This window comes from Bombus impatiens, unplaced genomic scaffold (assembly GCF_000188095.3).
Source record: "Bombus impatiens unplaced genomic scaffold, BIMP_2.2 scf_0526, whole genome shotgun sequence".
Lineage (NCBI taxonomy): Eukaryota > Metazoa > Arthropoda > Insecta > Hymenoptera > Apidae > Bombus > Bombus impatiens.
In genome coordinates, this window is record NT_176945.1 from 758,174 (window position 1) to 771,210 (window position 13,037).

Here is a 13,037-nt window from a genome sequence, read left to right on the forward strand (position 1 = left end):
AGTCGCGCACGCTCGTAATAAGTTATTCAATTCCGGCTATTATTAATCTTGTCAAGGAATACCGTTCTCGTGTAAACAGCGCGCGTGCCGTGCGTCGTCGTGCGATAATAGTCGCGATCCTGCTACGCGACACTGTTAAACTATCATCTTCAGTTTCCTTCGCGCGAAACCCATCTACCAACTTCTTGCGTACGCACCCTGCTGCATTTCTCATCCCCCCCTCCGTTTTTTCATATGTATAATAGTCTCATATTCATCTCATGTATATGCATCGATCAATGAATTAGTCGTTCGCATCGTAATTATTGCGGAATAAATTCTGAGAACCACAAATGCATCGCGAAGTGTTTTTTGGAGAGGTTCACTGCGCCAATGTTTAATGTTTGCTTATTATAATACGACTAAAATGCCACATTGAATAAATTAATAAATTGCCATATTTTATTAAAATTGTATTTTTTTTTTTTAAATATGAGTAAGTGTCATATCTTACGTATTCTGTTATCATGAAAAGAAACTGTTAAGAAACATTGATTTAGAATACATCGAAATCGAGATACTGAGAAGAGAAGCTGGGAACTGAAAAAAAATGATGAAACTTTGCGCGCAAGTACGGCGAGTCGTCAACCGTAACACCCATTTTTGTTGCTATCATAACGCGATTTTGAAGGTTGAAACCGCCTGCACGAAGAAGATGCAGAATTTTGAAGAAACGGGAAGTGGTGAATCTGGACTCTTTGAATTTATACGACAATTAACGCGAAATTTAAGCGACACTTGCCATATAAAACACATTTCTATTCGTGAAAAGTGATAAAATCAGGAAGAAATGCCGCGAGATTCCAAAGATCAGCGCGTGAGATCGATGGATGATCGAGGTGATGGCCTGAACGTCCATAAATCCGGAGCAATCGGGAATATCATGTCCGTACGTGACCTCAGTGAGGAAAGATACGATCCCTAGAGAGAAGATCGACCGACGATATACCGAGGAGGTGCGCGTCGTGCGAACGTAGCCGAGCTTATCTTGTTATCAGCGTTGATTGGATCACGCGATTACGCTGCTAGCTCGCGTCTACGCGTGGATTAGCGGCTGTGCAACACGGCTCGCATTACTCGCGACGTCTCATTCGAATTTTCGCTACGATCCGCGACGATTGCAAGGATTCCACGGCGCGTGGACCGTCTCTGTGTATGTATAGCTCGATCTGCGGCGGCGGAAATGTTTGTTCACGCGATATCGCAACGCGCTTATCGCGGTACGCGAATGTTCAACATGTTTGTCGACGCACTCTGGCCCCGATGATAAGTCTGTTGACCGACTGCCTCTCGATATAGGTGAGAACGATGTGTGAATTCGTTTATCGTTGCGCATGTATAGGGCTAATTGTTGGAGAGTTCGTGAACTCTTTCTTTGCAGTAAAATATGTAGTAAGTACACATCGGAGGAAGCAGTGAAATATTTCTTGATATTGCCACTGAGAGAATAGAATCGAGGAGCTTCCTAAGAAAGCAGTTTATACGATAAAATCGAATATGCATCGAGCAAATTGCGTTGAAAGTTTTAATCCCAATTTTGTAATATCAACTACGTTTGCACGGATAGCTATGATGGCTTTTAAACGACGTTGTCTTTTTTACTTGCGAAATGAAGACAAATTTCGTAACAATTCAACACTTTGATTAATATTTTTTTAACATCTGTCTACAAAATCTCTACAAAATCTACAAAAGAATATGACTTTTCAACTTTTTGTAGGAGATAGATGTTAATAATCACGTTATGCGTGTACAAATCTTTCAGACACTACCCTGCAAAAGGGTTAAAACAGGTGATGTTATTTTTCAATAGTAGAGAAAGGATTCCATTTCCCCGCCAATTTAGATATGGCAAATTACTTATTCCAAATTGATCAAATGTCACGTGTCTGTTGCGTGACACATTGTGTGACAACGCGAATCAAAGGACCCACGTGGTCAGCACGTGTCGCAGGTCAGGGACCGGATCTTTCGGCCTCCATCGAAAGCGGAAACCGTTCGAGGCAACTCGTGCTTATCGATCCTAACGAGAAGTCGACCGCGACGATCGAGATTCTACCGAATCGACAAGAAACTACGAGAGTCCCCTTTCTTTTCTCGGTCAACAGGAACTTTGTTCTCATTCGTTTAAACTAACGAACTCGGGCAGCTTGGAATCCTAAACCGTGTTTGATAAAAGATAATTTATCGTGAAACAAGGAAACTTCACTTTACAATTTTTAATACGAAATGTGATTACATATGTACTTAACACGTATTATTCTTCTACGCTTATTATTCACGTAATAAAGACGTAAATAAAGTAAGTTGGACAACTTGTCTTGTTAGGATATAAAAAGAAATTTTCGTAATCTGAAACGATATATACACAAAAATATATACCTGCGTAATTTAAAGAAAGGATAGTTGACCGTAGTGCTAAGAATTTTCCAATTTTCTGTAATCCAGGTGAAAGAAGATATACCGACGAGACAATATTAACCATATTCTTAGATTTTCCTTTCCTAACTACTATTAAAAAATAAAACTCTGTAATATAAATCGACTGAGAAGAATTCGCAATTATATAAATAAAAAAAAGAATAAATAAATCCTGAATATCCTAAATGCCTCTGACCTATGAACAATAGCGCCCGTTCAAAAAATACAGCGTATCGTAGTCAACGAATAAAAATACAACGAGTAACCGAAAAAAAGGAAAAAGGAATAGGGGACACGATAGAATATCGAGAACGCTCGGCGTCGATACATCGAATTTATGTTTCGCTATAAAATTTTTCAAAGTCCCGGCCATCTCGCGCACTATCCCATAGACGCGTTAAAGCAGGATCAAACGTATTTTTCTGGGATTCTATCTCCGTTTCTTTCCCCCTGTCTCGGTCCGATTTTCTAGGAAAGCCTGGTTTTTAAGGGAAATTTGTTTAACCGTTTATAAAAGACGTAGGTGCAAGCACCACCGCGGGGTGTAGTTGGCCGAATCCATGGGGATGGGGCCCTCTCTTCTTGGGCAACCTCTTCGAATGCAAGAAGTCCGGCAGGTAGGCTCGTTAGCGAGCAGGTAGGTAGGTAGAGGCGAGTCAGGGTAGGTGTATAATGCTGACTGTAGTCGGTGTGTCTGTATTCATGTACCGGGTGTTCTGTCAGTTTCCGTCACAATGGAATCTCATCTTGATCCGAGAAGGGAACTTGGAACCGTGAGGCTGATGTTTGACTTGGAAATAGTATATGTTTTGTGTAGACAGATCGGTGCACTGGGTCTCGGTTTCCTTTATTTGTTTGTTTTATCGAAATATTCGGAGAGAGTAGAATATTCTGGTCTTGGGTTGCTTTTATATTTATACCATCGAATAACGGATACGCGATTGCTTTCTACGCTGTCGTATCGCGTGGCATATTATGCCAATATATCGTACTTTATAGTAATTCAATTGCACTGTACGCCCAGGGTTATTGAAATCGAAATTAAAATTCTTGAACGTAAGAGAGTCGAATAAGACAGGAATTTCGCAATTTCCTCGAGCGTGTTAGAAAACCCATGGCGAGTCTATTTCGAGCGGATTCCTGGTAAGAACGTTAAATCACGGATCGTCCAGGCTCCCTCTCCCTTCGTTCGGTAACAGGCCGATAGAGGACGACCGCCAATAATTCCGCGTCTCCTCTTATATTACAGCGGAAGTTGGCTATCTATATCCTCGAATATTACGCCGACACCCGGTATACGGTGCAGAGCGTAAGAAATGGGTGGGTTAACTCCGAGAGGAGGCGAAGTAAGAAGAGAAAAGGAAGCAGGCTGAAAGGGCGAGCGAGATTCGTGCGAGCGAACGAACAAGCGGGATAGTAGTGGAGGCGAGGAGAATCGAACAGAGATAGAGAGGCAGGCGTGAAGAGGATGGTAGGAGAGAAAGAGAGAGAGGAGAGAGAACTCGCTTGGGTGCCATGTGCATTGGTGAGCGGATACACACCGTCGCGTCGTAAGGTTCGGAGGGAAGGTATTCGGGCAAGTTCAGGGTGATGCAGCTCCTTTCCTCTCTCCCTTCTTCCCATTCTCCTCCTCTCTTTTTCTCGCGCGTTCGTTCACTCACTAATTCTCTATCGTGCGCATATACTCGCCTCTCGTTCTGGTACACGGTTACTCTAACCCACTCTCAATTTCTGTCCTCCTCCTCTCTTTCTCTTCCTGACTAACCGACTCTTCTGTCAATTTCTGGTCCTCTTTCTCGTACTCTCAAGCCCTTTCTCTCTCGTCTCGTTTCCTCTCGCGTGTACACGCGTGTGTAACCGTATACAAGCGCATATGTACGCACGTGTATAAAGAGCATGTGTCTGTATGCGAGCCGCGCGAACCACCTCCTCCTCTACCCTTTCCGCCTCTCAGCTCCGCGGCCGGTATCAGGGCTGCTCGTTTCGTCTCGTTTCGTTTCGTTTTTCGTCTCTGAGGATAAGCCTACGGTACGCTCGAGGCGATCTAGGCGCCCAACCGCCTACACGCGAACTCGTCAATTACTTCGCACAACGAGACACATCGTTTATGGTTCTCCCCTCGGTCCTTCTCGCTCCCGCCGCCTTTCTCCCTCCCTCTGGTTCACACGTTCGCGCTCTGTCTCACCCTCCTTCTCACGTTCGTTCACGCTTTCTCTCGTTCTGTCGCGCGCGCGACCGGCTTGCATACGATATTTGCAGCGAGGTGCAATCCGGAGGCGGAGACAGTTTCCAAGTAGCGACAAAGTGTATATCGCGGTGGCGCGCGAGCGCTCTTTTCCGACCACGGAGAACGGCTGTGTCTCCCAACCGGCGAAAAATCGAAACCTCGAGGAAATCGTGAACCCGCTTCGTACCACTTGTGACGTGATTATTCCAGTTTTCTCGCTTTTATTTTCTCTCTTTCCAGTGTGATCGTAGATTATTGGGTGTGTTATTATTACGCGCAAATTGCTCCATTAATAGAGCGAAGTATACAGTGTGTTAGACTAGAGTATAGGAAAGCAGTAACGTGGTTAAAAGTCATTGCCATTTATCTGCATGTAGCGTAGCGTGAACAATCAGGCTACGCCTTCTATCAGAGTTCAGCAATAAGGCGGCGAAGAACGACAGATAATGTTCTACGCACGCATCGTATAAAGCTTTACGCTATCTTGCTAAAGTAAATATTATTCTTACACGAAAGTAGTCGACTGTGTGAACTGTGTAACGCAAAATCTAATTGTCGAGAACGTGCATTTGTTACCGCGATATGAACGTATATTATGCTTCATTTATTTAATCACCTTCATAAACATACGAATTTACGTAAACGTCTAATAAAACCTATAGGCATAGAGCGTCAGTTCATTAATATTCTTAACTCATGAATTATTATGCAAAGTTGTTTAACTGATTAAATCACGATTTTCTAATCTTACCAAGATGACAACTGAACAGTTTCCTTTACTCGTAGTAGATTGGATCGTAATCCAATCTTTTATTTCACGATATACGTACTAAAAATTTTCTGAACATGTAAATTTAAGAAATTCAGAATCGGAATAGTGTAAGGCACCGGATATTTGACAACGGTTCGTGCAACGCTCCAATATTTATTTTTAGTCGCAACGTCGATGCAGATAACGCGACTCGCGGAATTTCCTCTCGCTCGACGCTCTTTCGTAACTGTTGGACAAGCCCGATGACGATTTTCTCCCACGATAACCGTCCGATTTCGACGACAGCCCGCGCGGCGCGGTGCGTCACGTCGCGCGATAATACACCGTATAAATATACTTAGTCATTGTTATGCCCAACGAGCCGTGCCTGATAATTAGCGGTAGTTAGGCTGTTGCACCGAACGAGCAACGAGCAACGAGCCAAGCAATCCGACGAATCTGCGTAATCGCTAGTCGAGATAACGCCCGGAAGATTTGTCAAGTCAATGTCCCGCGCATGCAACAGTCACGCGAATCTGAGAAAGCTGCAACGAGTTGATGAAAGTCGTATACAGGATGATTCTCAAAGCAGAGATCTCGAAAGAGGAAGCCGTTGATTGAACATTGTTTCAACATCAAAGACGATACTACTGGATTGGCAACTAAGTGATTGCGGATTTTGTCAATATCACCTAATGACAAATCCCGCAATCACTTAGTTACCAATCCAATATCTATATTTTGTACACGTGACTCTATTAAAATCGTTCACATGGAACGCTCGGTCGAAAGAATTTTTATAATCTTTAAAATTATATGTAATTTGTATTAATTTCAAAAGAAAGCTTCAACGTTTAGATTTCTAAATCACTATTACATATTACGAATATTACGAATTGATCGTTTTGCTACTATTTTATTACTCTGGTAGTTCTAGTAATTTGCACCGTCAGTCGAAAGTTTATAAAAAGGAGTCCGCAAAACTTGAAAAAATGTTTAGTATGAATGCATTATAATAGAAGGATTTTTACTCTGATATTCTTAATACTGATTTCGAATGAGTGATGGAATTAAAAGCGATAGCAAACTTTTGGTCGGTAGTGTACAAACAATGCAAGCGAAATGAAATTTTTCATAGGAAATTTCGAGCATTTACATTGAAATAACTGCGAGCAAGAAATAAAATAAAGCATTTAAAAATTCCGCTGGCAGAAATGAATTAAAAATGCAACGTTTCGCGCTGTGTCGATCACGTTGTTATACGACACAAACCCGTTGTGTGAAATGTAATTAAAGAATGGCATAAAATTCGGCAGAAATAATGCTGATAAAATATCCGTGTATATATTAAAGTAGACACTGCCTGTTGCGTAGAAACGTCGATTTGTAATTTTAATTTCAAAGGAGGATGAAAAAGAAGAAGAGGCGGAGAGAGAATAATAAAAAGCCTCGGAGAATCCTACCACCGAAAAGCAGCCAATCTTCGTATTGATATTGAGATGTTTGCATTAAAATTCCGTGTAACCTGTGTATCGTGCCGGTTTTGTGGTATTTTTATTTGTGTGTAATAATTTTCAAGTCATAGTTATCGCGTCGATCCGCACACCGCCGAAAGACGCAATTTTAAACGCGTTCGTGCATTTCGAAATTAGCGGAGGATCGGTAGCACGCACCGGCGACGCGTCGAGAATGAGAAAGACGTCGAATAGCGCGAAACGAAAGAGGATGGGAGAAGAAAGAGCACAACATTCTTCCTTACGTTTACTGCTATTATACTGATACACATCGTTAGTGTACCTCGAGCCTGGCTCACGCGACCTTACCAAATTATAGCCAAAAATTTGGACCTTCCAATTGTTCTTCGTTAAAAGAGAAAAACGAAAGAAAGGAATGGAATAACGAGGAAAAAATTTTAAACAGGTTGTAGTCCTCGTTACACAAACCTAAGCAAATTCAATGGAAGAAACGAGACACGAGTGGTGCATATTTCGAGAAATATCCTTTGATATAAACCAAGACAAGTTCAACGGCCGATCCTTTGTAGAGCAAAACGCGTCTTAACGAGCGTACAAAAATACTCGCAGACCTTCGGCGGAGGAAAGATCGTACGAGTGTACAACGACGTTTAATGAATGGGGAAAAAATATCTGACGCATCACGCACCATTCAGTAGCGTGAACATCCTGTAGGAAAACTAGTTTCAGTGAGCGTAAGAAAAGAAAGCAAAAATGAAAAGGAGAAAGGGAAAATAAAGGAGTAAAAAGGAACGAGAACACGAAAGAAGGAAGGGGTCCAGAGTGAAGTAATTGATGCCAAGATTAATCCCACCTCGGCCTCCTCTAGCCTTCCTCGAAGCACCATAATTAACCACTTAAGCGATTACGACGGATCCCGACGTAATATTTTGCACGTTCCCCCCTACGTTCCACGTCCGTCCATCGCGGGTGCAACGAATTCTGATCCGGCCGCGTTATTTGCACGTAATTGTACGTCACAGAAAGTGATTTTCGTGTCGTGCCACAAGGCTCGCCGCGCGTCGCTACCGTTCAGACAAGATAAATTACAATAATTTAACACTCCACGGATTTGTTTACACTCGTACGCGACCAACTCTCATTTTCTCTCTTTGTCCGTGCATGGATCTTCGACCACTTTGTTAAGGGGAAAATAAACAGGTATAGTTTTTATGACGACAACAAGTACACGAGGTTTAAAACAATTAGGGTTATCTTTTTAAGAATGTGAAATATATAGGTTCGAACGTTAAGGAAGAAAAAGCCCATGTAACCTCTACTTAACGATCGGAAAAGACGTATTTGCTTAACGTTTGATGTATCACGTATTTCATCGAGCGATAAATTCAATCTGTGCTTTTATTGCAACAATTTATACACCGTTCCAAGTAATTAGACTTTATTACTCGGTAGGGCAACCGCGGCGTGTAAATCAGCACGCGATTAAAATATTATTACGTTCTACGAGGAGAGGCACAATCTCTCTTTTTCTTTTCAAAGCAATATCCGATTTGACAGCGAGTAATTTTCGCGAAAACTATCGCCACGTCGATACATCGGGGCAGTTCAAACCGCCGCCACAATAAATTATCTTTCTTCGGTACAACTGCATTCGCCTGGCGTATAACAAACAAACGATTAACAAGATCTACGATAACTCGTCTTAAAGCGACAAGTGACCATCGATAAAGCCGCGATCAATATAATCGCAGTCTCCTTCGATTACCTCTTATCGCGTCAAGATTATCTGAAACCTCGAACGTCTCCCCGAGCAAATTCAATCGACGGAAAAGAAAAAACTATTTCTTCTAATCATTTGTAATCAACTTGATTTGTCGAGTGATCGAGTTTATAAGAGAACGAAAATTGTACTTGAAGACGTACTTACGAAAATTGAATTTGTACTTACGACTTGGATTTTAGCAGTGTCATTTAATAACTATGAAATGGCAACGACAAATGAAAAAATACTCGACATAATTTTAAACGAGATGAAAATTCTATCTTTTCCTTGTACGAACGATTTGAATTTTGATAATCATGATATCGTAACTATCGAAAGAACACGACGCCCTCCCCAAAAGCAGAAGTATTAGAAAAAGAAAAATTTTAAATATTCAACGACGCGCTTCTTCTAAATCCTTTAATCGCACACTCTAGGTGCCTAGGTTGGATATTAGAGGTAAGTCGTCGGAATCACAGTAACTCGTTAAAGTGTTTTGGCAACACGGTGACAGCGTGTACGGCGTCACACGACATCGATTTGTCAGTGACAAAGTCCAGCCAGGGGGAGGACAGTACCAGGAAAGAGAGAGAGAGAGAGAGGATGTGTGTGTGTCTATGAGAGAAGAGAGAGAGAGAGAGAGAGAGAGAGAGATTCCGGCGCGTTTCATTGTATATACCCGTTGCGCTAACGAGTTACAATTTGTTTCAAACCTGTCGCGAGAATAATAGCGTTCCGTAAACTTCGGTCAATTTCCCCCGGCAAATTGGGATTAACTTTGCCCGCGGTTTCTCGCCGAAAACCCTTTTCGCTTTTAACCAACGCCAATTCGATTTCGCTCATCCTCCGGCCCCACCCTTCACCCCTCGTGTTCGCCTGCCGATTACTTTCTGTTCTTGCGATTACTCTTCCCTCTGGCCGTGTGATGTAACGCGAAATTCGAACAACAAAGAGTGGAGAATATTGTACGTGATAATAAAAGAAACATCAAAAAGTAAAATATTAAAAAATTATCTACTCTATATGGTTAAAAGATTGTTTAGTAGATTGTTTTTTTCTTCTTTTTCCTTCACTCGTTGAATTAAAAATATTTCATTATTATTTCCTAACAATCCGTATCATATGATATTACTTATAATGTAAAAAACACGTGAAACTTCAAATGTTTCAACATACCGTGAAAAATTAAACGATGCCACATAGGGCATTTTGACTAAGGGAAGGTGTACATTATGGTTACATAGAATTGTAGACGATGAAAGGTTTCACTATGAGGGCATGTGAAGAATTTTATGTACATTTCGATTTATTTATCGTAGCTATAGTCGTCGTGATAGTATCCACCGATAGGAAATGTCAACAATTACACGAGGTTTCAAGATCTGAAGTATTTATTTGCAGTTCAATTTAATCGTATTAATATTTGCTATTCTAGTAGCTTTAAAGCTTGAAATGCGCATAAATTGCGGCCAACATCCTTTGTTTCCAACTTGTGAAAATTTCCTTCATTTATTCTTCCTTAAAATATTATACACAGCTATAGAATCGTAACAGTCAAGAGATAAAATAAGAATTTCGATTCCGAATTTCTAGAGAAGCAAATTTCTACAAATCATAGACAGTGTATCAAAACTAAACCTACCGAGAGTTTCGATAGTTATTCGGGACGAGCGAAAATTACGAAGAAGAGGATCGAGGGACGACAAAGTTTCAAACGTGTCGGAACGTTTCTCCCGAGAGTTTCAAACCAAAGGGGAACAAAAGAGAGCGCTGTGTCTGAAATTGGTCGATAAATGGCTTCGAAATTTTCAGTGCGCGATACGAAGCGAGAGCACACGATGTTTATTGCCGTTTCCGCGAACCCGAACGTCATCTTACTCGAAAGCAGCGGAAAGAAAACAGTATCGTATGCCCTTGTAAAAACAGCAACAGAACCGCGGGCTCGAGTTACTCTTTCTCGGAAACGATCGACCTCCGACAAAAAAAACCGCACGTTATCACACGAAACTCTTACGTTTCGGTAATTCGCTAGGTACAAGAACGAGTTCGTAAACGCAACGCAACTCTCTGCCATAAAAACTATGAATGAAAGGACGACGCGCACGGTTAGGATACATCGACAGATAAAGAAACTTGAGAAACCGACTCGCGAGATTCATTCATGCGTTTCGACGCACGTGTCATGTATGTAATTCGGAACATCCATCCAAGAAACGACATATTTTATTCTCTTTATGGATAAAGTCACGTCCGTTTAATCTGTCGGCTGAATTCTTTTCTTAACGCTGCGCTCTTCCTCTTTTATGTACCAAATATTTTCAGATTACTGTCGAAGTGTAAAGCGATGCGTGTACGTATATCACGTGAAATTAATGCTGCTTTGAAAGAGTATAAATTATGGACAAAGTATTATTAATCTCTCCAACACTTCCAAAATGTTTATTATTTTTTATATTTGCAAGAACGTATTCGTCGAGTTTGATTTTTTATATATCTCTCTGTTGTTATTACCATTCATGACAATGAACGATAATCGAAATAAAATTTATGGAACTTCAACGCTTATGTCTTTATACGGCTCTTCGCTGTTTATTGAAAAATCCCGTCAGAGTTTGGGTGTCGCGAAATTTCTCGCGTCGAACGCGTGCAGATGATGCGTGCGTGCGCGTTGTTTCCGCTGGGAGCGCGCCAAAACGGAAATGAGAAATACACGCGCGTTTTCGTTTTTAGTCTACAATAAACGATAATACGTAGCAGGCTCGTTAATCTCGTTCAACGATCGGAACACGACTAGATTGTTAATCGCCTAGCTAGAGTTTAGAGAAACGGCGCGGCAAGAATGCTTTTCCGACAATTTCAGCCGTCTGTTACGGCGGCGGGACCAGACTAAAGGCGTCTAAATTATCATTAGGACGTAAAAGCGATTTGCCACAAGTAGATTACGTTACCAGATCGTAAGATAACCACCTACAATGACGTTAATTTATATGAATCAGGGCCCTGCCCCTGCGACACGCATAAAATATCATAACGCGTTATCAGATTTCATAGGCGAGTGAAACTGGGCGCGATAAACGTCCGACGGGACGAATAACGTCCGACGACATTCGACCGTGTCGTATTGTCGATCAATCTTCCTTTGTTTCTAATTCGTTCTTCGTGACTTCGTGACAATTCTCCATTTTTGTACATGCAACATGTGTACGCAACGATTTGATAGATTAAATTACATGTTAAATTGTACGGCGTTATGTGTATGTATATAATATAGCGAATGTATTCATCCAGTAAATTTCATTCATTTACAGTTCAACGTATGCATATACTAATTTAAAGTAAATTACAGCATTTACAATGAGATTTAAACGTTTGTTAGTAGAAACAGAATATATAGATTTATTAGAAATAATAGTCACTTTATATTTGCCAACTTCTGTCTCTGTTTCACATTGACTAAATTTTCTTAACCGATTTGACGACTCGATCAAATCGCGACTAAAAGTCAGTGCGTATATTCTTTACACTTTTCTCTCGCCGTGACATCTACGATTTGTAATCTCCTACTTCTCTAACAACGAGTAGCTGCGTTTATCCTAAACTTCGCTCGTTAAAAGTTACACGGAAAACGCTTAGTCACGATACGATTTAAAAAGTTATCATAGCGTTCTTGTATCACGATCCGGTATCTCGTATCGCTGAATATTTATCTGATACTAGCGCGAGACAATTATAACGGAAGGGGAAGATGATCGTCGTAGTTCCTTAGCGTAGACAACAAGAAAGTAAGATATAATAAATAAGACTCACCGAAAACGGGGCTGAGGTCGGATCTCGCTGACGTCTTGCCCGTCGTCGCGTAACTTCCACCGGCGAGCGAGCCCTTTTCCTGTAAACACACGCATGCACTTAATGGCGACGTCCTTATGCTGTCACGATCGAGTGGGTGGATCAAAGAAGAAGATACGTTGCACACGACGATCAAACGGAAAGAGAGAGAGAGAGAGGGGGGAGGGAAGAATAACACGTTGTGTTATGCACAGGTAAAACTCTATCGTAACGACAACACGATATCTGTTGTACGATAAAGTAGAAGAAAAAAAGAGGGAGAATTTTTGAATCTCATCGACACGCACCTCAGACTCCGTGAGGTCGATGAGGGAACTTTTCTCCTCCGTGAGGTTCTCGGAGGACCTCTTCTCGTCCTCGCCCTCATCCTTGAAGACCTTGACCTCGTCTTCGCTGCCGAGATCGTCGCCGCCGCCGCTGCTGCTCACGTGCGGCATTATTGCTGGCCGAGCGACGGCCACCGTCTTTCCTGTCTTCGTCGTTCGGCGACTTAACACAAGAGGTGTGTCCGCCTCG

The 13,037-nt window shown here is 41.7% G+C and overlaps 1 protein-coding gene across 1 annotated transcript in view; it reads right to left on the bottom strand.

The window, feature by feature from the left end:
* The window catches only part of LOC100745788 (protein pangolin, isoforms A/H/I/S), a 297,400-nt gene that overhangs the window by 282,582 nt on the left and 1,781 nt on the right, over window positions 1-13,037 (bottom strand). Inside the window, exons 2-3 of the mRNA XM_024369121.2 lie at window positions 12,809-13,037; window positions 12,483-12,561 (exon numbers count right to left, since the gene is read on the bottom strand). Coding sequence (XP_024224889.1) covers window positions 12,483-12,561; window positions 12,809-12,958 — 229 coding nt within the window. The 5' untranslated portion in view covers window positions 12,959-13,037. The remainder of the gene's footprint in view (window positions 1-12,482; window positions 12,562-12,808) is intronic.